General features: G+C 37.3%; 1 protein-coding gene across 2 annotated transcripts in view; it reads right to left on the reverse strand.

Moving 5' to 3' along the window:
- LOC126355000 (mitochondrial ornithine transporter 1) overlaps positions 1 to 25,220 on the reverse strand; it is a 76,940-nt gene that overhangs the window by 19,783 nt on the left and 31,937 nt on the right. For both annotated transcript variants that reach the window (XM_050005124.1, XM_050005125.1), the window contains exons 3-6: positions 22,266 to 22,510; positions 7,381 to 7,536; positions 6,385 to 6,565; positions 2,754 to 2,903 (exon numbers count right to left, since the gene is read on the reverse strand). In XM_050005124.1, coding sequence (XP_049861081.1) covers positions 2,754 to 2,903; positions 6,385 to 6,565; positions 7,381 to 7,536; positions 22,266 to 22,510 — 732 coding nt within the window. The remainder of the gene's footprint in view (positions 1 to 2,753; positions 2,904 to 6,384; positions 6,566 to 7,380; positions 7,537 to 22,265; positions 22,511 to 25,220) is intronic.

Genomic DNA, 25,220 nt, shown 5'->3' on the forward strand with positions numbered 1-25,220 from the left:
CACACCAAACCAAAACACAGTCAGTAGCAGAAGTGTGGTGTTAAGTCAAAATGTGTTCATAAAATGCTGAAAGCCAGACATTCTGGGTACGCAGACCAACTATGTACAGCTGCACAATGACACATACGCACTAATAATGTCATAAACAGAAACAAAGTAGCAAGGTAATCTCTCAAAATTTGTGCTACAATAAGTTTTCTCTCACCTAAGTACAAGAGAATAACAAAGAACTGTAACATAATAACAAATCTGTACTAAATATTAGGCAATTATTACATACAAAAGCAAATACATATTACATGCTACTGAAGATGCTTCATAAATAAAAAGGAGTGAAACACATATGGCACAATAAAAATAGACTTTCATTTAGTTCATTGGAAGAACCTAATCTTTATCCATTTACCTGCAACATGTGGCACCAGTCACTTAAAACAATTGTCAGAAAACAACTGCATACTAATGTGTCTGAACATAAGTGTTACAGTAAAGAAGCTTATCAGCAGTCATACTGTTTCGAAATTTCAGGCTGGTTCAAAGGCTTCATATCAGATGCAACAGCCTGCCCCAGCAAATGCACTCACATATGATATAAAGCAATATATTCTGAGAAATAAAATTTAATGTACAAACTAAACACTGAAATCAAGAACAAAAATAAGATTTAAGATACAAGAAAATGCTACACTGATCAAAAGTAATAATGATTATAGAGTGCAATAAATTAAAAACATTTGAGACTGAATGAAAGAAAACATTAACACAGAAAATCTTTCCTGCTATGTATTGCTGTTCTTATCATGATTTTGAACTGCCTATGTCTTATTCTGTAATCATTCCTATCTTTTTGAACCTCTCAGTATTAAAGGAAAAGAAATGGCTGAATTTGAAATCTCACCACTATACCAATATGAAGTAAAGAGCTATTGGTTGCGTTACTTGTCATTTTCTGTTTCCATTTGTTACCAAATGGATAATAATAATTTTGTGCAACACAGCCACTATACATTCAAGTTGTCAGTTGAAAATAAATTATTATGAGTGAAAGCAGCTATAGAGTGCTGGAGTCCATGCAGCAAGTACAAATAGCAGCAAAACTCACAGCACTTGAAGAAGATGGCTGGGTTGCTTGTTGAAATATTGTGCTTAAAATGGAAACAACAACTCGGCAGAACACCTGGAATGCACAGTATTAGTCGATCACATCAAGAAAGCCTGAGAGATTACAGTAGTCACTATGTTTAGATGTTTAATTTTGGATCATATTTCACTCTGTGAACTCTGTTATTGCGAACCACTCAGAACAGCAGTGCCTCTTTTTTCTTTATCGTGGGAAAATGTTTGATATGCTAAATTAAAAAACAATTTTCAACATCGCAATTTCTGGTGAAATGTTGCTGCTCTGAATGGATTCAATGACTGTGGTTCTTCTTTAATCATGCATACCAGCAAATGGAAATGATTAAAGAGAGGGAACAATACAATTACATGCTTTTCTTCACTGCAAGTGTACATGTTGCCACAATCACAATTGAAGTAGTTAAAGTAGTAACCCCAGCAGAATATTCCACATTTCTGACAAATTCAAAAGAATCTAAGATAAGTGCAAGATGTGAAGTCAATTTACAATATAACTGTTCACACGATGAAACAATGGAAAATACAGGATGCAACAATATTATGAAAAGGAAAGTTGCTACTCACCATATAGCGGAGATGTTGAGTCGCGGATAGGCACAATAAAACACACACACACACACACAAATGCAAACACAACTCACACACACAACTGCGGTCTCAAGCAATTGAAACAACTTGTGTGTGTGTGTGTGTGTGTGTGTGTGTGTGGGTGGGTGGGTGGGTGGGTGGGTGGGTGTGTGTGTGTGTGTATGTGTGTGTGTATTGCTGATGAAGGCCTTAATGGCCAAAAGTTTAATTTATTTGTGACAGTCTTTTTGTTGTACCTACCTGCAACCCAGAATCTCTGCTTCCTTTTCATAATATTGTTCACTAGATGGAGAGGTCTGAGCATTTCTTGTGGAATCTTGAATTTGTATACATCTGTTTCCACCACATAGCAATTGTATATACAGTCACAAAACCCTCAGAATTTTAATGTACATATATAAATTTCCCTCTCCTTCCCTCTTTCCTGAAGAAGCAACCGTTGGTTGCGAAAACTAGAATTTTGTGTGTATGTTTGTGTGTCTATCAACCTACCAGTGCTTTTGTTTGGTAAGTCACATCATCTTTGTTTCTAGATATATAAATTTAACTTCTCACAGATGGTACAAATTATTAGCAAGATCTGTTAATGACAAAAAATATTCAGAAAACAGAATGTAAATGACAAAATAACTAAGATTATTAAGTGCTTCTAATGACTCTATAATCCAAAATAAATCCTTCACTCTGCAGCAGAATGTGTACAGCTATAAAACTTCCTGACACTTTAATGTTCTTACAAAGCAACTGGACATGTCAGTAGACAGGGAAAGGAAAAGATCCAGGCTCAAGTTCCCATATAAAAAACAGTTTTAAAATGTCAAAAGTTTCAGATTCTGTAATAATTCCTTCTGTGGTACTTGCCATGAATAATAATAATTGAAAGTAGAAACCAGAAATTATGTTTTTCTTTTTTTTTACTAATCTGTTTGAAAGAAGAAAAATGACAGTGAGGATTTCTCAACTGCCACTTATGTGAACTTACAATCATTATTTTGTGTAATAAATGTTTTATAACATAAATATACCTTCTTTCCGAATGATACGCATCAGAACTGAAGTCATTGTCTCCTTTGAACCTGCAACCTGAATACGTGATTTTATCACATCAGCAGGAAATGTGACCATCCAGAATACGACTCCACCAATTGCACCTGAGGCCATTGTCTTGAGGGGTCCTAGATCATACAAACATTCCATTTCAGCAGAAAATTATAAGAATACTATGCACTCACAAATGGAATGTCAAAAGTGAAGAAGTGACATAATATTAATTTCAGAATTTATGTTTTATTTCTTAATTTTTTAGTTTTCTTCTTGCCACCTCATTCCAAAGCTGATAACACAGACAGATATGTACTTTTAGTAATTTATGCCCCTAAATCAGCTGAAACTAATGAAATTAAGAAAAACACAGTAATCAAAACTTCGCTAGTAGGAGAATTATTTAGGAGTTAAGGACACCCCTCACTGAATAGCAGAAATGTTGAGGTGTCGACAGTGCACACGCGCCCACACACACACACACACACACACACAAAGAGAGAGAGAGAGAGAGAGAGAGAGAGAGAGAGAGAGAGAGAGGGGGGGGGGGAGGGAGAGGGGGGAAGGAGAGGGAGAGGGGGAGGAGAGGGGGGAAGGAGAGGGAGAGGGGGAGGAGAGGGAGAGGGAGATGGAGAGGGAGAGGGAGAGATTGTGTCATTTTATCTAAGAAATAATCTTTTTTTACATAGCTTCTTGAAGTAGTGATTTGTGTTTCATTCAAATGGATAAACTGGAATACTGTGCTATCATCCACATTTGGTGATGGTCCAAAGGGATATTTCTTCTTTTTCAGTGGTTGAGAAATGGGTGGCTGATTTCAAACATGTTTCTCTTTACTTCTCTTTAAGATGATCCACATGAAGGGTGCAGCAAAAAGGCACCAACAAATAGCTAACCCCATAGACATATTACAAGAAGGAATAAATAACATTTTACACAAAGAAATAAACTGACAGATTTGTTAAGTGTTGAGCAAAAATCAAATGTGTTGATCGTTTTTAAAAAATTCAACTGATTTTTTACTTTGGATGAGACATGGATCCACCATTTCCTACCAGAAATAAAACAACAACCAAAGCAGTGGACGGAAAACCTTGGTCTTCTCGATAAGGTAATTTCCTGTGTTATGTAGAATGAAAAAGGATTCTTCCATATTCATTGTCTGGCAAAGGATAAAACAATAACTGGTGAATACAACCTAGGTTTCTAGAAGAAACAGTTTAAAAAGTTCCTTTAAGAATAGGCAACCTAGGGGATCTGAAATACAAATGACTGAAACATCCTCCCCAACCAACATATTTGGGTCCCTCTGACTTTTCAACTGTTACCATATCTTGTTTTAAGTTCAATTAAGAGACAACAGGAAATAGGTGTTTTACAAACATCCTGGAGTTCAATTTCAGGGATAGGATCTATTCACTGAAAAAACAAGATCAAAGTGAATTCGCATAAAAGGAGACAACATTGGAAAATAGGTGTCTTTCAGTGCCAAACCATGAACATTTCATGTTGCCCTTGTATAACATTGGCTTAGGAAACTGGGACTACAACTGCAATTGTGTCATTATGATCTTGTTTTAGCACAGGGAACAGAGTCTAAATTGTTAATATTTGATATCACACCTTTAGCTTGAGGTCAATATTATAAAAAGGGAAGAGGAAGTAAATGAAAATGAGATGGGAAATATGATACTGCAACAAGAACTTGACAGAGCACTTGAAAGATCTAAGCCAGGACAAGGCCTATGGAATAGATGACATTCTGTCAGAAGGACTGAGATGCTTGGGACAGCCAGCCATGACAAAACTATTACACATGGTGTGGAAGATACTGAGACAGATGAGATACCCAAAGACTTAAAAAATATTAATAATTTCATTTCTGAGGAAAGCAGATGCTGACAGGTGTGAATACTATTGAAGTAATAGTTACAGAAGACATGGTTGAAAAATCTGCAAAATATGGACACGAATTATTTACAGAAGAATGGAAAAATTGGTTGAAGCCAACTCTGGGGGAAGAAGAGTTTGGATTCTGGAGGAATGTTGGAAACCATGCAATGCTGACTCCCCCCAAGACTTATCTTAGAAGAGAGATTAGAGAAAGGAAAATCTACATTTATAGATTTGTAGATTTAGAGAAAGCCTTTGACAACGCTGACTGGGATACACTATTTGAAATTCTGAAGGTGGGTAGGTGTGTGTGTGTGTGTGTGTGTGTGTGTGTGTGTGTGTGTGTGTGAGTAGGGGTGGGGAGATAGGAAGACCGTGAAATAAATACAGTAAGCAGGTTAAAAAGAATGTATGTTGCAGCAATTATTATTAGTAAAACTAACTTGTATTTCCAATATTCTTTCTATTCTGTTGCTGTTCTTGCAAATGTACCATTTTTTACTCCTCCAGACTTATCACTTCAGCCTTTCTTGAATTTCAGTATTCAGTTTATTTATTCATGACTGCTGTTTCACAAATAGCATATGAACCAACTTTGCTCTTTCACATCATCATGAAGCTCTTCACACTGCAGTATTTGGTGAAAAGCAAGTATATGTTGCCTATTGTTTGATAGACAATTAGCTTATTTCAAAGCTCAAAAATAAGTGAATTAGTTTACTGTCTGTCATATCATCTCCAGTGTGCTTAATCGAATAAGAAAATGGCGGTACTGAAGATGATTTGCTGGAGAGTAGATTTAAGGTGTATGTAGTTTATGACATTAACAGAAGCAAGGAGCATTGTACTGCAGTCACAGAGTTCACCACAGTTCATGATTTGGCAACTATTTATTTCAGATCTTTCCTTCCCCTTTCTAGCATTGTACTGCAGTCACAGAGTACACCATAGTTCATGATTTGGCAACTATTTATTCCAAATTTTTGGCTAGATGCCCTTCCTGCTGCTGCTGTCATCAGTCAACCTAAGGGAGTAAAGCTACAAGTGTTATCAGTCTGGCAGTTGCCTAAACTTTGATCTGTGTGTTATTGTACTTTAAACGATTTACGTTTCATGTTTTCTGATGCCACACTTACATTTAGTTAAATCAGTGTGAGAAATTAACTATAACTCACCTTCAGGCTGGCTAGTGTAGCAGGCCAAGTGTCATGTAGAACGTTGATTTAATGCTGACCTGGTACACCTCCGTATTTCGTAAGGTAGAGTAATTTTTCTTATGCTATATAAGCCAGTTGGCAAACTGACTGGTATCAGAATATTTATATTGCATTGGAACACAGGAATAACAATTGAAAAAGTTTTCTTTACAATATTAACACATGGACATTCAGATATTTGGAAATACTTCAGTCCCAAATCTCTTACGGGGGCACAGATAAGTAGAAATTTTCTTGCTTTCAGTGGCAAGATGCACTGACAGAGAATAGACTAAAATTACACAAAATTATACATAGTGTTCACATCAGCTTGGAAGTACAATTTTCATACAATTTTCATCTGTTGTTCATGATTAAGTTCACTAACCAGATAGTTTTGTGGCAATTAAATATGTTGGCAACTTTATAAGATTATATTCTGTGTTATGCATTCATAATTTTGCCATCTTTAGAAGCTTCTTCTCTAATGTACACATTTCTCTCAGCTAATTTGCTCTTTACTTACCTATATCATCTTTTGTTTGCCCTTGTGGAGTAAGGAATGTTCTAGATGCCTCATATCCTCCAAAAAAGAAAAAATACCCAGGCATTTCACGGGCAATTGTTGATGTTAATCCTCTGAACAAACCACTGATCCCATCTTTTTGTAAGATATTCTTCGTTAAGCGGAATGGTCCAATTTTACTCTGGATGAGGAAGATATGTGAAATAAAGATTAAATTCAGAGTACTAGATAATTTGCTTATTCAAATGAAACTGCATGAGTTTGTTTCATTCAGTCAAACTTTAATTCCAGAAGTTTGCTGAACTCTTGCAGGACTTTCATTGCAATTAAAGTCCCCATCATTTTTACAGCACAAATGAATGATTAAACAGCACATTTGAAAATTATTTGTAACAATATAAATCAATAAATGTCCAAAAATGTGTGTTTTATAGCTGGATGGATGACATGGAATCAACTGATGTGCCTAATAAAAATCTAGTTAATTTCATTCAGAGTGTAATCATTTCATCACCATGTGTGTTGTGTCTGTGTGTGTGTGTGTGTGTGTGTGTGTGTGTGTGCGATGATGTACATTCTCCCCCAAAGAAATGGAAAAGGAATTACTTATAGCCTTATCATTACAGAATCAACATGTACTAGACTACATAGAGTAAGAAATTTAAATACCAGTAACTTGTAGTATTCTTCCTTTTTTAATTAAAAAAAAAAGAAAAGGCTACAAAGAGTAGATTCAGTGGGACAGGAACCTATCACACTACACATTATTGATCTTCCTATGATCTTGCCTTAGTACACATTACAGTATAAAAAAATAAATTTCATTTTCACATGTAGCACCTGCTAGAATCTCCTTAAATAGTTTTGTGCATTCATCAAAACATTGTTCTGGTCTAAGCATTATGCTCATTTTTGAACTCTCCCACTTTAAAAAATGACCAAAAATATTTTTATGTACCAAAAACACACATTTCACCAGTTAAGCACAATACTAACCACTGTATCCCCTTGTTTCAGTGATTGCATCTGAACTTCCCGCATGGCTTGTAGTTGGCATTTAACCAGCTCTGTTGGGCACAAAACAAGGGATGAAAAGAAGGCAGCAAAGAAACCTGCAGAAGCATTTGCAAGAGTGCTCAGATCACCAGTATTCTGGAAAGTAAAGGAAAATTTCATTACTTTGACATACAAGAAAGCAGTTGCATTATAATTATCTAGTTGCTAACCAGTTTATATTCACAAGGGCCTTCTGAAACCAATGCCTTATATTTTGCTGTGCTGACTGTGTGCCCAGCCAGATTATGTTGATGTGGAAGTAATTTTTTAATTTTCTTGCTAGTCTCCTGTTAGTTTCATTGTCCCGCGACAAACGGCAGTAGTAAGGGAGCATTCCAAAATGGTGCCTCCCATCAACATGTTTATGAAACAGATATGTGTCATTGAATTCTTTACTGGTTAGCAAACTGTACCAACTGAAATCCACTGATGCTCATTAAATCTGTATGGAAACAATGCAGTAGATGTGACTAATGAGATGAAGTGGGCACTATGTTTCATTAGCGGTGAAAATTATGTGCCTTAAAGAGCACACCCCAGTTGATGCTGCCCAGTTCCCATCCCTCATAATGAACTGTTTCTCATCCAACTCAACTGAGATGACTGATAAATTATGACTAAGGAATTTTGTACAGTGTTGGCTGTAATGCCTTAGACAAAATGTTATGCATACCTCAGTTAGCACAAAGTGTGTGTGAAATGGTAATTAGTTGGAGGCCTGCTGATTGATATGAGGCTGAAAGTGGCAATTTTCTGAACACCAGAGATGAGACTTGGCATTACAACTAAGAGCCAGAATCCAAAAGGCAGCCCTTTGAGTGGCAACATGTGAGTTCTCTGTCAAAAAAGAAGTTCAAGAAAAAGCCATCTGCAGGTAATGTGATGTGCACAGTCTTATCGGATAGCAAGGGTGTAGATCTTTTGGATGTTTTGGAGCCTAAAGCAACTGTACGTTCACAAAGCTACAAGATGGCACTTGTCTAGTATGAAAGCCCAAATTTCCAGAGATAGAAGAACGGAAAGATCTGCTTGAAACGTAATGTCAGGCCCTCCAAAATTTTTTGCGTATGGAAGTCATTGCCCAATCTGGCTGGACTGTTCTACCACATACATCATAATGTCTTTGGCACCTTCATGCTTCAATCTCTTTGAGCCTGTGAAAAATGGACTACATAGCCAATATTTTCCAGTCTCAGATGCTGTCATCAAAGTTGTAAGACAGTGGATAGCCTCAGCTGGTTCAAGTATTTACAAATGTGGCATGCATGCTCTTGTTCATCACAGGCAAAATTGCATAATAAATTGTGGAAAAATGCCAGTACACAGCTGAAATCTTGCTGCTTTAACTGCGTTGTTGTGCATTCTGTATCTATTGTAGTTTCCATGAAAGTAAATGGGGAGTATTGGTTTTGTAATGACCCTGGTAATATTGCATTATATGATGGTAAATTTTACTTAATAAAGAACATCAAAAATTTAATTAGTGTAGTACAAATTTACAAAGGTATTGAAGAGGTGCAGTTAGTCAACAGAAGTGACATTCTGTAATCATGCTTAAAATTTTGTAATATATGAGAGTTGGAACTTTAATAGTGGCAACTATTTATTTACAGCTCGTACCCAAAATAGAAACATATTTCAAAGTTTTATTGACATTCAAAGTAGTCACCAGCAGTGTGTATAACCCGTTGCCAGTGATGTGCAAGTTGTAGGATACTCTTAGCTGTATCAGTTGTGTTCACAGTTCGAGCGGCAGGTCTATTGCCCGATGAATTTGTAGCACTTCTGAAGTGACTGCTGTGAAGTGTTTCCTTCAGTTTAGAAATCTAGGTGAACTTATGGGGGCTTAAGTTAGGGGATTTCAGTAGGTGATATAGCAATTAGCAGCCCCATCAGTCAAACAAATCAGTAACAGCTTGCACTGTACGTGCTTGAGCATTGTCCTGCAAAATGATGATCAGGTCCTGCAGAAAGTGTCACCACTTCTGTCTCTTAGCTGTTTGTAGATTGTGTTCAAAGAATGAAGCAAACAGAGACAAAAGTGATGACACTTTCTGCAGGACCTAACCATCATTTTGCAGGACAATGCTCAAGCACGTACAGTGCAAGCTGTTACTGATTTGTTTGACTGATGGGGCTGCTGAGTGCTATACCACCTACTGCACTCCCCTGACTTAGGCCCTCGTAAGTTCAACTCAGTTTCTAAACTGAAGGAAACACTTCATGGCATTTGCTTCAGTACAAATTCATCAGGCAATAGGCCGCACTGTGCAAACTGTCAACACAACTGGCACAGCTACCACATTGCTGGCAATGGGTTATACACAATGCTGGTGACTACTTTAAAGGTCAGTAAAACTTTGAAACACACATCTATTTTGTACATGTTGTAAATAAATAGTTGCCACTATTGAAGTTCCAACCCTCATATATAATCAGTCAAACAACTATATTTTCTAATTGCTTTAATGACCATATCAATCACATTTCTAATAGCTTGGACTAGCAAAGCAGATATGAATAGGGACAGTCCAGTGTAGATAAAGGCAGCAAATGGGAAGATCCACTGACATAAATGACTTTGACGAAGTGCAGATTGCTATGACCTAGCATCTGGGAGTGAACATCTTTGAAACAGTAAAGCTGGTCAGCTGGTTGAGTGCTACTGCAGGAAGCATCTACATAAAGTGAATGAAGAGTGGTAAAATCAAGAGTAGGCAACACAGTGTTGGACATTCAGGCCTCACCATGAAATGTTTTGGACCACACAAATTAGAGCACGTAGTTGAACATGGGGATCTACAGCAGATGACCCCTACATGTTCCCATGTTAAACAACATCATAACTTATGATTGCATTGGCCATGGGATCATAAAAATTGGCCTGTGGATCAATAGAAACATGTAACCAGGTTGGATTGATCACATTTGTTGTTAAACCAGGTTGACGATCCAGTCCAGATATGCCATTATCCATGTGAATGGCTGCTCAAAACCTGCATCATGCCACGCACACAGGGGCAGTACTAAGATATGGGGGGGGGGGGGGGGGGGGCATCCACTTGTCCATCCAAGGGACATGTGGTAGTAATCAAAGGCACTGTGACAGCTGTGGACTACAGGAACATTCTTGCAGACCAGCTCCATCCCTTGATGCTTGCTTTTTTTTCCGTGGCTTACTTACCAGAGGATAGCTGTCCATGTAACAAGACCAGAATTGATCCACAAGAATTAGAGGAATACAGTATTGACCTTACATCAATGTCTTGGCCTCCAAATTTGCCTAATCTGAACCTAGTGGAACACACATGGGGTGCTATCAGGCACTAGCTCCATGCCTACAATCCACCGGCCTACACTTTACAGGAATTGTGTTACCTGTGCATAGACTTTTGGTACCATATACTCCTGGAAACCTACCAAAGACTGGTCAAACTCATACCATGCAGAACCACTGATGTATAGCATTCCAAAGGTGTACCAACAGGCTATCAAGCATGTAGTCATAATGTTTAATGTTTTGACTCACCAGCATATATTAGGAGACTCATGGCTCATCACATAAAAATGTCTGAGAAGTCTCCAGAGTTGGATGGGAACTGACATGATATGTCTGTCTGAACACCATGTATCCACAGGGAAAAACTTTAATGCAAGTGGTTATAAATTATTTGAATATTCATGTAGCTCCATTACCATTAATTCAAAAATATAGAATGAGATAAATTCTGTATAGAGTAGAATACAGAAGGAACATCTTGTGGGTTAATAAAGGAAAATGCAATATTTGTAATTGTTGCAGCATAAAGTATGTATGATACCAGAAATTTCTATGAAAAAATATTCACAATTTATTACTTTGTCTGTCAGACTGAATGAAATGTTTATTTACCTGCAAATATTTTGATGTACATACTTTTACTGAGCCTGACTGAAAAATATATCCTAAAGTACTAATAGTCACTTAATAATTTAATGTCAGCCTGAAATTTTCCTAAATGAACAACTAAAAATACTAGGAACCTGAAAGATAATGTTTTAATACGACAGAAGGAAGTTAAAATATAGGCTGCATATCCTGTGGAGAATGTATTGTTTAATTATTGAATTAAATCAGAACTGTATGTCAGGTCTGCATATGTGTATCTTGAGACTTAATCAACTGAAAATATTAACTGCAGCTTCACAGTACATTTATTCAGTAATGAAATTTACTGTCAAATATTCATTTGTGTTTGAGAGTAATAGCAGTATCATAGATACAATAGTAAGAAGAAAAATTATCTGCTCTATGCTCTGTTGAACATCATTTTGGCACAGAAAAGTGTGAAAGGCGCAGCTACAAAACTCCTGGATAGACATCTGCAGTTTTTTCAAACGCAACTTTATGTTATTTTTTCATGACTGTTTCTTCTTAAGTTTTGTTTCAAAATAAATAAGCAGTCACTCACAAATTTGTAAATGACCAGCATGTAACAATACAAAAATATTTTTGTTTCATAAATGTATGCAACTTCTGTTTTACTGAAACTTTCTACATGTAATACATGTTGTAAATATGATCTATGGAATACAAGATAAATTTAATCAAATAAAAACTTTTCCTGTTAAGAATGGCCTGTCTGATCATGATGCACAGCTAATTATGGTATACAATACAGCTCCATACAGTAATGCAAAACAGTCCTACAAAATAGTGCATTCAATTGATGATTTAACAACTGAAAATTTTAGGGAAAGCCTGCAACAGTTAGGATGGGATGAGGTGTACAGGGAACCTGATACTAATTTAAAATTTAACCTATTCCCTGATACTTTTGTGAATATTTTTGAAAACAGGTTCCCTCAGGAAACAGTGAAATATAATTGTAAGAAACCATGTAAAAAAGCCATGACTTACGAAAGGGATAAAAAAATCTTGTAAACAGAAAAGGGAAATGTATCTTATAGCTAGGAGGAGTAATGAGCCCGAAACAGTGAAACATTATAAAAACTACTGCACTGTATTGTGAAAAGTTATTAAAAAGTCCAGAAGTATGTGCATTATGTCTGAGGTTAGCACATCCAATAATAAAATTAAAACACTTTGGAACTAACAAGAAGCCAGAAGTAGAAAACATTTTTAATAATCATTTTTTAAGTATTGTAGAGAAAATAAGATCCAGCTATTCATTAGAAAATGCAAAGCAGTATTTGGAACAGGCAATACCTATGTAATATGATAAAATTGAAATTCACCACACCTCTCCTTCTGAAATTAGGAAAATAATAAATTCATTCAAAAGTAAAAGCTCAAATGGAATTGATGGCATTTCCAACAGAGTACTGAAAGCTTGTTCCCAACAAATAAGTAGGATTATTGGCCACATATGTAATAGCTCACTGAAACAGGGAATTTTTCCAGATAGACTGAAATACGCTATTGTTAAACCATTGTATAAAAAAGGGGATAGGTATGATGCTAAGAACTACTACCCAATCTTACTTCTGACAGCCATATCCAAAATTCTTGAAAAAGTAATTTATTTATAGTGGCATCAGATGTTTGTGAAAATGAAGTACTAACAAAATGTCAATTTCGTTTTCAGAAAGGCTTTTCAACAGAAAATGCTATATATGAAACTTCCTGGCAGATTAAAACTGTGTGCCGAACCGAGACTTGAACTCGGGACCTTTGCCTTTCACAGGAAACTACTCTACCAACTGAGCTACCCAAGCATGACTCACACCCCATCCTCACAGCCTTAGTTCTGCCAGTACCTCGTCTCCTACCTTCCAAACTTTACAGAAGCTCTTCTGCAAACCATGCAGAACTAGCACTCCTGAAAGAAAGGATATTGTGGAGACTTCTGTAAAGTTTGGAAGGTAGGAGACGAGGTACTGGCAGAACTAAGTCTGTGAGGACGGGGCATGAGTCATGCTTGGGTAGTTCAGTTGGTAGAGCACTTGCCCACAAAAGGCAAAGGTCCAGAGTTCGATTCTCGGTCCAGCACACAGTTTTAATCTGCCAGGAAGTTTCATATCAGCGTACACTTTGCTGCAGAGTGAAAATCTCATTCTGGAATGCTATATATGCTTTCACTGATCAAATATTAATTGCACTGAATAACCAAACATCACCCATGGAATATTCTGTAACCTCTCAAAGGCTTTTGATTGTGTGAATCACGAAATTCTTCTACATAAGCTTAAGTATTGTGGTATGGTTTAATTTATATTTGACTGGAAGAATACAGACGGTTGAAATTAACAGTACAAATAGTCTGCAAAAATCAGCAGCGTCCTCTAACTGGGGAAGTATCAAGAATGGTATCCCACAGAGTTCAGTCTTGGGTCTCTTATTGTTCTCATTATATATGAATGACTTGCCAGATGCAAAGCTAGTTCTTTTTGTTGATGACACAAGTATAGTAATCAGACCTGACGAGCAAGAATAAGCTGAGGAAATTGTAAGTAATGTCTTTCAGAAAATTATTAAATGATTCTCTGGAAATGGACTCTCTCTAAATTTTGAGAAAACACAGTTTATACATTTCTGTACAGTAGATGGAATAGCACCATTGATAAATGTAGACTACGAACAGAAATCTGTAGCTAAGGCAGAATATTCAAAATTTATGGGTGTGTGAACTGATGAGAAATTGAATTGGAAGAAACACATTGAAGATCAGCTCAAACGGTTAGGTTCAGCTATTTACACTATTAGAGTTATTGCAAATTTTGGTATTAAACATATCAGTAAATTAGCCTATTATGCCTATTTTCATTCACTGTTTTCATATTTTGGAGCAATTCGTGAAGGCAAGAGAAAGTATTCATTGCACAAAAGTGTGAAATCAGAATAATAGCTGGAGCCCACCCAAGATCACCTAGCATACATTTATTTAAGGAACTCGTGATATTCACAGTACCTTTGCAATACATATATTCACTTACGAAATTTGTTATTATTTTTTTAAAAAAAAAAAAAGGGAAGCAAAATGCATAGCTACAACACAACAATAGAAGAAGGGATGATCCTCACTGTTCTGGATTAAATCTCACTTTGGCACAGAAAGAGGTGAACTATGCTGCCACAGGAACCTTTAGTCATTTGCCATATAGCATTAAAAGTGGAACAGACAGACAGACAGCATTTAAAAGCGAACTAAAAGAATTTATGAATGACAACTCCTTCTACTCAATAAATGAATTTTTAAATACGAAGTAGTAACTGTAAAATAATAATAATAATAATAATAATAATAATAAATTATTTTGTGTAAAGAAAATGTTAAAGTGACACATTCTACACCATTACAAAATGTCATATTCATGATATATAGAACCAGGATTAATGTATATATGTATGTACAATTAAACTAAATTGGCAACAAAAAGTACACTGAAATATGTTCCTCAGAAATCTACACCAAAGTGCTTTTCTGGATTCAGCCATCAAATTTCATAGACCTTCATCATGAAGAAGAACCTTCAGATATGTAAAAAGTCAGGACATTTGTTAATACAGAGAACAAACTGTTAAAAACTAGTTTAATAATTTGCCTTTGTTAAATTTCTATAAACGATTTATGCTTACACATGCTATTTGTAACATAGTAAAACCATTAAGAAAAACACTAGTTTGAAAATGCCATTCCTACCTTGGTTTTACTAAATAGCTAGTGTTTTATCTTCAATAGAAACATACTGATATTTATCATAGAACAACATTCACCTAATTTCCACAGTAATATTGTCATATTTATGTTAAACATTGCAACTTATTTACATTTAATGTTCCCAATCTCAACTAGTTTTTATTTTTTTGTTGAGTTCTAGTTTTTCATTCTTTATCAATGGTTTTCCTTGTATCTTCTTCAGGCTGTAAAGATCTATATGTATGAAGGTATCATGTATGTATGTATGTATGTATGTATGAAGGTTGTGAAAGCAGTGTACAAATAGGAGGTGTAAGATCAAAATGGTTTAAGACAAAGAGCACTGTTCAGCAAGGCAGTTTGCTTTCCCTGTTGCTCTCCATCACCCTTGTGGACACAAACATGAAAGAAATCAAGGAAGCAGAAAATAAAGATCTCAATGTCCTTTGCTTTTGCTGATGACATCACTATCTGGGGACAGGTGGAAGTGAAGGATCAGAGGAGACTGGATTACTTGAATAAAAACATTAAAGAATTCAAGATTACTATGAGTAAGAACAGTGGCAATGAAGGTAAAAAGTAGGGTACCCACAACTTGTAACATCATATTTTAAGAAGAGAAGTTTGAATGCATGAAAAGTTTCAATTATATGGATAGTGCCCCATCAAATGTAGGAAGTGCCAAACTAGAAGTTATAAACAGAGTAGCAAATGGATGCACCTTCTTCCACCAAGTATGAAACCTAATCTGGGACAAGATCTAAACAAACCAAGTGTCAAACCTATCTCCTGCCAGTTTGACGTATAGTATGGAGAGCTGTGCCATAAATAAGAGAGAAGAGAGTGAGATAGAAACATGTGATATGAAGTTCCTTGGGTCGATTCTACAACAATCCAGGTGAGGCAGAATCTGGAGTATATATGTATGGAAGAGACCTGTTGGTGACTTTGACCATGGAATAAAGAATGAGCACTATGAGATTGAAGTGGTTAAGTCATGTGAAGCAAATTCTCCTGTCTTGAACTCCATATCAGTAATTGGAGATGGAAGTATCAGGGAAAAGAGTGATTGGGTGGCCTAGGGAGAGATAGACAGACCAGGTTAATGAATACCTCAAGAGGGGAGAAATATCATGGGATGCAGTTGAGAGAGTAAAGCTATAACAGAACAGAAATCAATGAAGGCACAGTTCCTACCTAGCTCACTGGAAGGTAATCCTGATTATGTTAATGATTACAATTTAACATGCAGCAAATAAACTCCATCTGAACAGCTACTTCTCAATCAAGTATGTCCTCAAGTTACCTCACAAAGACTGAGTGCACCCCACTTGTCAACAGTGTTCAGCAGACCAGATGGCCACCCATCCAAGTGCTAGCCAAATCCGGCAGTGCTTAACTTCGGTGATCTGACAGGAACTGGTGTTACTACTGTGGCAAGGCCATTGGAAACAAGTATCTCATAGAAATCTTAAATTTGCTCGAAATAATAATATAATTTGCTGGAAGAGTGACTATCATAGTATGTTTTTAATGTTATCTTTAATTTGTGAGGGTTCACAGATTTCAAGTGATCATGCAGCTGTCTTGTGCATCTACATAAAAGTAGAATGAATCAGGTGCACTGAAATGATTCACCCAGTGGTTAAAAGTATTGAATTTAAAACATCAAAATAACAGATGAGCAAACCTCAAGGAAGACCCTGGCATACATTCGTTGACTAACTGAAGAGAGATGTATATGCTCAGTTGAGCAACTGAGGAACAGTTACTCTTACCATGAAAATTGAAGGACCATTGTTAGGGAAGTACGCCAGCAATAAAACTGAATCAGTGTTTTCTGATGATGCTTAGGATGTGAAATCTCAACCCTCAATCAATGGGCTGAAATATTAACACATTACACATGTTAAAAAGATAAAACAAAGACAAGTTGTAGATTATGTCAAGTTCAGTGGAACAAATTAAGTTAAAAATATACTGAATGTCTTTAACAACCAAGACAAAATAGTTCTAGTTATGAGCCTTTGTTCCTACAATATTTACACCATTAAAGAGTGTTTCATGTACACTCTTTGTGGTTGGCTCTTTAATTTGGAATTGATATCTAATTACTGAATAAGCATCAGGTACTGTAATAACTATCCAATATGAGCAATGCCACATGACAAAGAAAACTGCTACAATGTAATAAAAATGGCAGCTCATCAGAAATCAGTTAGGATAATTAATGGTGCCATTATAAATGTTTTTAACAATAGTTTACAAGAAATGACCAGGGATGAAATTTATAATGAACCAAATGCTAACATAATATTTACTCTACTTCGATACAAATTCATACCGTTATTTGAGCTGGCCGGGGTGGCCAAGCGGTTCTAGGTGCAACAGTCTGGAACCGCGCGAACGCTCCAGTCGCAGGTTCGAATCTACCTCGGGCATGGGTGTATGTGATATCCTTAGGTTAGTTAGGTTTAAGTAGTTCTAAGTTCTAGGGGACTGATGACTTCAGAACTTAAGTCCCATAGTGCTCAGAGCCATTTGAACCATTTTGAACCATTGTTTGAAAATAGATTTCCACATAAGCTAATCACAAAAGACATTAAACAGTCATGTAAAAAAACCATGTATCACTAGAAGGATTGAAGTATCTTGTTAAAGGACAAGAGAAATGTATCTTATGGCAAGAACACATAGAGATCCTGCAATAGTTGCACACAACAGAAACTACTCAAAATTCTTAAGCAAGTTCATTAAAAACCAAGGAATATGCAAATAACGTCAATAATTCCAATAATAGACTTAAGACTACAAGGAATATAGGGAAACAAGAGACAGGAGAACCAGCCACAGGACAGGATAACATCACTATTGACTTGAATGGAAGGGCTATAAATGATGAGATGAAGGTAGAAATTGTATATAATGATCACTTCTCACATACAGTAAAGCATGGGGACAAACGGTTCAAGAGAAAAATCACAGCACAATTTTGAATAAGTAACTTTCATAAAATGAATAAAAGAAGGTTACTTCTCCTTCTGAAATTAAGAAAATTATACATTCACTCAAAAATAAAAGCTCATGTGGTTTTGATGGTGTTTCCAATAGAGTACTAAAGATCTGCTACCACATAATATCCTCGGTCTTACCTGAAATATGCAATGCATCATTAACTCAAGACATTTTTCTGGAGTGTCTGAAATATGCCGTTGTTAAACCACTATTTAAGAAAGGTGGTAAGAGAGATTTCAGTAACTACTGATCTGTTTCATTGCTGACATCATTTTCCAAAATTTTTGAGAAGTTGATGTATTCTAGAATAGTAAATCACTTTAGCAACAACAATATCCTCAGAAAATCACAGTTTGGGTTTCAGAAGAGTTGCTCTACTGTGAATGCCATTTACATGTTCACTCACCACATTTTACAAGCATTAAACAATAAAGTAACTCTGGGTGTTATTTTCTGTGACCTATCTAAGGCATTTGACTGTGTGAACCACAGTATTTGTCTACTTAAATTGACGTTTTATGGGACTGTTGGTATAGCCACCGTATGCCTAATGTCATGTGTAACCAAATGAAGGCAGAAAGTTCTACTTAGTAACTCAACCAATATAATATGTGGACATAATTCTGACATGCAAAAAAAAAAAAAGCCACTTATGTGGTTCCCCAAGGCTCAACCATAGATCTACTATTCTTCCTCATATATGTAAATGATATTCCTCCATTATACAATAAACAGAATTGGTTCTTTTTACAGATAACATTAGTATTGCAATCAATCCAAGCACACATAAAGAAACAGAAGAAAAGGTAAACAAATTTCTTAAATGCATCATTACTGTTTTTTTGCAAACATTCTCGCCCTCAGTTTTAAAAAGAGATAAGATATTCAGTTCTGCATGCCTAGGGGTCTTACACCAATGATAAGTGTAACACTTGGGGAGGAAATAAAAAGTAGGGTGGAAACTTCAAAATTCTTCGGTGTCCATATTGATAAGGATTTAAACTAGAAAAAATCACATTTTGGTGTTCCTCAGATAACTTAGTCATATTTGCACTTAGAATCATTGCAAATCTTGGGAAGAGACAAATCAGTAAGTTGGCATATTTTCATTCAGTAAAATCATATGGAATAATGTTCTGGAGTAATTCATCTTTAAGAAAGTCTTTGTTGCTCAAAAATGTGCTGTAAGAATAACATGTGGTGCTCACCCAAAATAATCTTGTAGACATCTGTTTAAGTGGTTGGGCATTCTGACTACTGCTTCATAGTATATGAGTATTTATTCCCTCATGAATTTTGTTGTAATTAATCCATTACACTTCAAAAGGAATGATGATGTACACCATCACAAAATCAGAAGAAAAAATTATATTCATTCCTCCACATTAAGGTTTTCTTTAGCACAAAAAGGGCTGTACAATGCTGCAACAAAATTTTTTGATCACATACCCAGATAGGTATATAAAATGTCTGACAGACAGCAAAGTAAAATTTGAAAACAAACAAAAATAGTTCTCCTTGGCAACTAAAAGAAAACTCAGAAATGTTCATCCTATAATCATATGTACAAATTAATTTGCAATGTGAATGTAAAATGACTCAGTCCACATCATTATGCTTCCATATGATGCATCTCTTGCAAGTTGCAAGACCAAGCCTGATCCTCTTGACAGACAGTTACTATCCTCTTCTACATAACATTGCACTAATCTGTAAGCAATACAAGCATAAGGTAACAGGCCAAATAAAATTTCAAAAGGAAGAGCAGTTTTCTCAAGCCCCAAAATGTGACAGGGGACACCTATATTGACTATGTTTGCCCTCATCCAATTCATCCCTCCCCCCTCCCTAAGGAAAAAACTATTAGTTTCAAAAGCTAGAAATGGTGTCACTTTTGTGTTTGCCTATTGGCAGTGCTACTGATTTCACCTCATGAAAGTAAGTCAAATTTGTACTACATATAATTATTGAATTTGTCTTTGATATATAGGGTGATTAAAATTAAAGTTAAACTTTCAAATCACTGTAGAAATAACATCACTGGTCAGAATAACATCAAATTGCAATGGAATATTATTGAAGAAGGGGGAAAATGTATGGCAGAAGAAAAATAAATAGTTATAAAATGTAGCAATAGATGGCTCTGTAAGCATCATAATTTAATAGTGGTCGACTACAAATGGCAAATGAATCATACAACGATGCCTAAGGTGTATGTTTGATGTTAAACAAACTGCACTACTCAGTGTGCATGGGTGTATAGGTGTGATACTTTTAGTTTCAGAAGCTCATCCACCACGGTAAGGTCATACCACATCAGATGGGAAAATCAGTTTTTAATTGTCCTGGAGCCAAAATCTGCCTAAAAAGCATAAATCACATCAGTTTTTAATTGTCCTGGAGCCCAAAAACTGCATAAAAAGTATAAATCACAGCAGTTTTTAACTGTCCTGAGGCCAAAAACTGCATAAAAAGCATCAATCAAAATCAAATCAAATTATTAATTTCTGTGTGACTGGCACAAAACATGTTCAATATGCTGTCCACTGTTTTCTGCAACTAGTTGAAACTGAGAAACAGCATATTCCACAACTGATCGAAGGGTTTCTGGGGTCACGTTCAGAATGTGTTGCACAATGCCTGCCTTCAATGCAGCTAAGTTTGCAAATGGGACACTGAACACATCTTTCAGACAGACCCACAGCCAGAAGTCACACAGATTAAGATCAAGTGATTGGGATGGCCAGGTTGTATGCAAATGGCAACTGATAATTCTAGCATTTCCAAAATGGCACTTCAGTAGCTGCTTAACTGGATTTTCAATGAGCAAAAGTACGCCATCTTGCTTAAAAATGATCCCATCCATGCATCCATGTTGTTGGAGAGCTGGAATGATGTGGTTGTGCAAAAGACACTCATAGCACCTACCAGTGATGGTACAGGTAACAGGACCGGAGGCACCTGTCTCTTTGAAAAAATATGGTCCTATGATAAACAATGCCATAAACCTGCACCACACAGTGACCTTTTCAGGATGAAATGGTACTGGTTGATTTGCGAGTGGATTTTCCATTGACCATATTCGAGAATTCCATGTATTGACATATTCTGTCAGATAGAAATGGGTTTTGTCTGTCCCCAAAATCTTCCACAGACAATCACTGTCCACTTCCATGTCAGCAAGACATTCTAAAGCAAAGGTCCCTCTTGCTGACAGGTCAACAGGAAGCAACTCGTGCACATGGGTAATTTTAAATGGATAGCAAAGAAGGATGTTTCGTAGGCTTTTACGCACTGTGCTGACGGGTATGTCCAGTGTTCGGGCAATTCTCTATGCACTACATGTTTGCACACCACCACTTGTCTCCTCCTGCATTGCTGACAACTTTTGCAAGAGGACAACAAAGGAAGGTTTCTAAAGTTATGAAAAGTAGTGTAACCCTGAACTTCATGCATTATTATATGACAGTACTAAATATTGCCTGGGAGCTCACTCCACCTCATCAATGGAAAATATCATTTAATGGCCAAGTTACAAACAAACTGGGCTGAAAGCTGGGTCACCATGAATATGGATAAAAGAGAACCAGATCCACTGTAAGCCAGGCAATAGCCTACACAAGATAGTGTGCCTGGCAGCAGATCACAATGAGTAGGAAAATACAGGATCAAGAGTGACAAAAGAGTATTATTCTTATGCTAAACTTATGTGTTATGTAAGTGAGAAAGCAGAAAGATAGAATAGGAAAGAATTCAGAACAATGTTCATGCAGTGAAATGCATCATACCAGTATTCCAGAATCAAATTATGTATTTCAGCAGACATAACTGCATTTGCCCTTAGAAAGCAAACTACAGTGCATTATTCTACAACATTACTATCTCTCATGTCTGTGCCCCATGTGACTCTTATTTACAAAACAGTGCTTGACTAATTATTAGTCATAATCACATGTACCTCTTTAGCATCCAAGGCTGGTGCCTCTGTGTCACTCTTATTGCTTAATTTCACAAATCCATTTCTAAGTTACTCTTGGAAACAAGGATACTGGAAACCTAGTTTGGTGTCAGTGACACTGTGAGCATTGTTGACTGTAGATAGTCATTAAAAAGTGTACAGCAACAGTCACTTTGAGTAAGATTGCTCCACCTTTAAACAGATTCACATACCTGGACTCCCACAGCTTTTGCTATAGTTTTTTGGCATAATCCATAACAAGCAAAGAGAACAGAGTTCTCAGCAACATTTGCTGCTATAGCTGGCACTGTCCCAGCATACAGACCTCTTGCAACTCCTTCCTTCATTAGAGTTTGTCGAAAACAATCCACCATTCCCTGATACAATGCTGGAAATGTCTGCATTTTCACTTTTACAGTATCCAAAGGTTGACCAACATAAACTGAACCAATTCCTCCTGCAAATAAATCAATTAACAAAAAATTAAGTCATTTTGTTTATATGTCCCTATCGCATCCTCCTCACCCCCACCCCCACCCCCACCCTCCCAAACACACACACACACACACACAAGGTACACCAATACAGTGAACAATACAAGAGGGCAAATATTGTTCCACAAAATAACTGTGCCCTGCATTACAGAGCTACAGATATATCATTTCCACAGGCTCCTATATACTATGTTTTCTTTTTACCTAGCCATAAATACAAATCAAACCACAACATGTAAACTGACAAGATGTGTCATGCATTGTCATGTTAGAGCAAGATTTCTTTTGAATTCCGCTCAGAGCAAAAATGTCTAGAGTTTGCCTAGAGTTTGTTCAGAGTACTCACATATGTCTCTCAATTAATAGTTGACCCTTCTGGCAAACGTGTGCATGAGAATGATACCCTGATTGTCCCCAAAAAAGAGTGTTATCATGACTATCAACAGAGGGAGTTGTCTTGAATATCTTATTTTTTGGTGATTGCAGGTGGTACCATCCTAGTGATAACTCAAGTTCCCTCATGCGTAATGATCCATACCAGGAAGTCCTCTCCATTGGCCTCAAGAAACCCCCCGCCCTCCCTCTTCCCCCTTCCCCCCAAAGCTCTCTGATAGCTGAAAATCCAAGTCGCTACTTACGAGGAGCCAGTCTGCATGAATAATGGCAACTGTGTGATTTATCATGTTGGGAGCAGTGGCTGTGAGAAGATGTACCAAACAATGGTTGATAATGGAATTCAGTTTCTGTACCTCCTGAGGCTTTAACTCTCATACTCATTGTCAACAGTACTCCTATTGATTGTAAGGACATGGATTGAGGCCCTTACCATTGAAGGATGGCAAAAAGTGGTGATTGCTGGATGGTGCCCTGTGCACCAATGAGATAGCATTAGCAAGACATGCATTTATTTGGTCAAGTATTACTATCCAACCGTCTTCTTTATGACAGTAGAGAGGAAGACCGCAAACACAGTACACGGAATTGAATGTGCTGACATCCATGCTCAACAATATCTTGAGGCAACTGTCTCCAATGTGGCTGTTTACATAACACCCCAATGTCATGAAGGATAGCCAGCAGCAGGCACAGCTCGCACAGTGGCGTCGACCACCAGACTGTAGACCATGTGTTACTAGGGCACTCCCGTGGAAATTTAGGGGTGTGACAGAGCAACTCCAGCAGGTCTCCTAGTCACAATATGAGAGAAGGAAAGTTGCTACTCACCATATAGTGGAGATGCTGAGCCATGATAGGCGCAATACAAAGATTCACACAATCATAGCTTTCTGTCATTAAGGCCTTTGTCAGCAGTAGACACACATACACACACTCACACACACACATGCAAGCAAGCACATCTTGCACACACATCTGCAGTCTCAGAGAGCTGAAACTACACTGCAATCAGCAGCTTCAGTGCATGATGGGAGTGGTGACTGGGTGGGGGTAAGGAGGAGGCTGGGGTGGGGAGGGGGACGGATAGTATGGTGGGAGTGGCGGACAGTGAAGTGTTGCAGTTTAGACAGAGGGTAGGAGAGAAGGTGTGGAGGGGGGAGGGGCTAAGTAGCGGAAAGGAGAGAAATAAAAATAAAATAAATTAAAAGACTGGGTGTTGCAGTGAAATGATGGCTGTGTAGTGCCGGAATGGGAACAGGGAGGGGGCGGATGGGTGAGGACAATGACTAACGAAGGTTGAGGCCAGGAGGGTTACGGGAATGTAGGATGTATTGCAGGTAAAGTTCCCACCTGCACAATTCAGAAAATCTGGTGTTGGTGGGAAGGATCCATATGGCACAGGCTGTGAAGCAGTCACTGAGGTAAGGTGTATCTTGTTTGGCAGTGTGTTCAGCTACAGGGTGGTCCACTTGCTTTTTGACCACAGTTTGTCGGTGGCCATTCATGTGGACTACCACCCAGTTATCAGCCAGGATGAATGGTCATAGGCAGAGGGTATATACATGCAACACGCAATATCCTGTTGAAGAGCAAGCTATACAACATGACAGTCAAGAAGACCTCGGTGCATGTTTCACCATACATGCCAGCTGGATTCTTCCCCCAGACACCAGTTTCTCAGAGCTCTGAAGGTGGGAACGATGACTACAACATGCCCTTGGTTCTCGCCACCCACCTGGCCTTAAATTAAGTTAATTCCTTCTGTCTCAGCATTTATTCACGGTAACTACTCCTTTCTTCACTCCATTTTAGTTTTCTGCATCTTTCATTTTCTGACTTGTCTATTTTTTGCTGACCCCCCTCCTGCCTCTGTTACACAATGCACTTAGCTTTCCACTCTTATTAACTTGTGCTAAATGTTTTAGTAGTAATCTCTGTCTTGCATATTACCTTGTCTTCCACCTTTAAGCTTGCAGGTTTTCAAGACTTGTCTGGTGCAGTCCCCAACAATCAGTCTTTTCTTCTCATCCCGTCGGTAAGTCTCCCCTGAACTGGAGTCGTGAGTGACTTTGCTGAACTGTACCCCTTTCCCTAAACCTCTCCAGTCCTTTTCCTTCACCCCTCTTCCTTCCCCTTCAACTCTTCTGCCAGAAGAAGGAGCCACAGGCTCCGAAAGCTTGTAAAAGTTAAATCCTTTGGTGTGTGTTCTCTCCTACCACCGCTTGGTGAGTAGATTTTTTTATTTATCCATTTACATTATAGAATACAGGTACATAC

Source organism: Schistocerca gregaria, chromosome 3 (assembly GCF_023897955.1).
Source record: "Schistocerca gregaria isolate iqSchGreg1 chromosome 3, iqSchGreg1.2, whole genome shotgun sequence".
Lineage (NCBI taxonomy): Eukaryota > Metazoa > Arthropoda > Insecta > Orthoptera > Acrididae > Schistocerca > Schistocerca gregaria.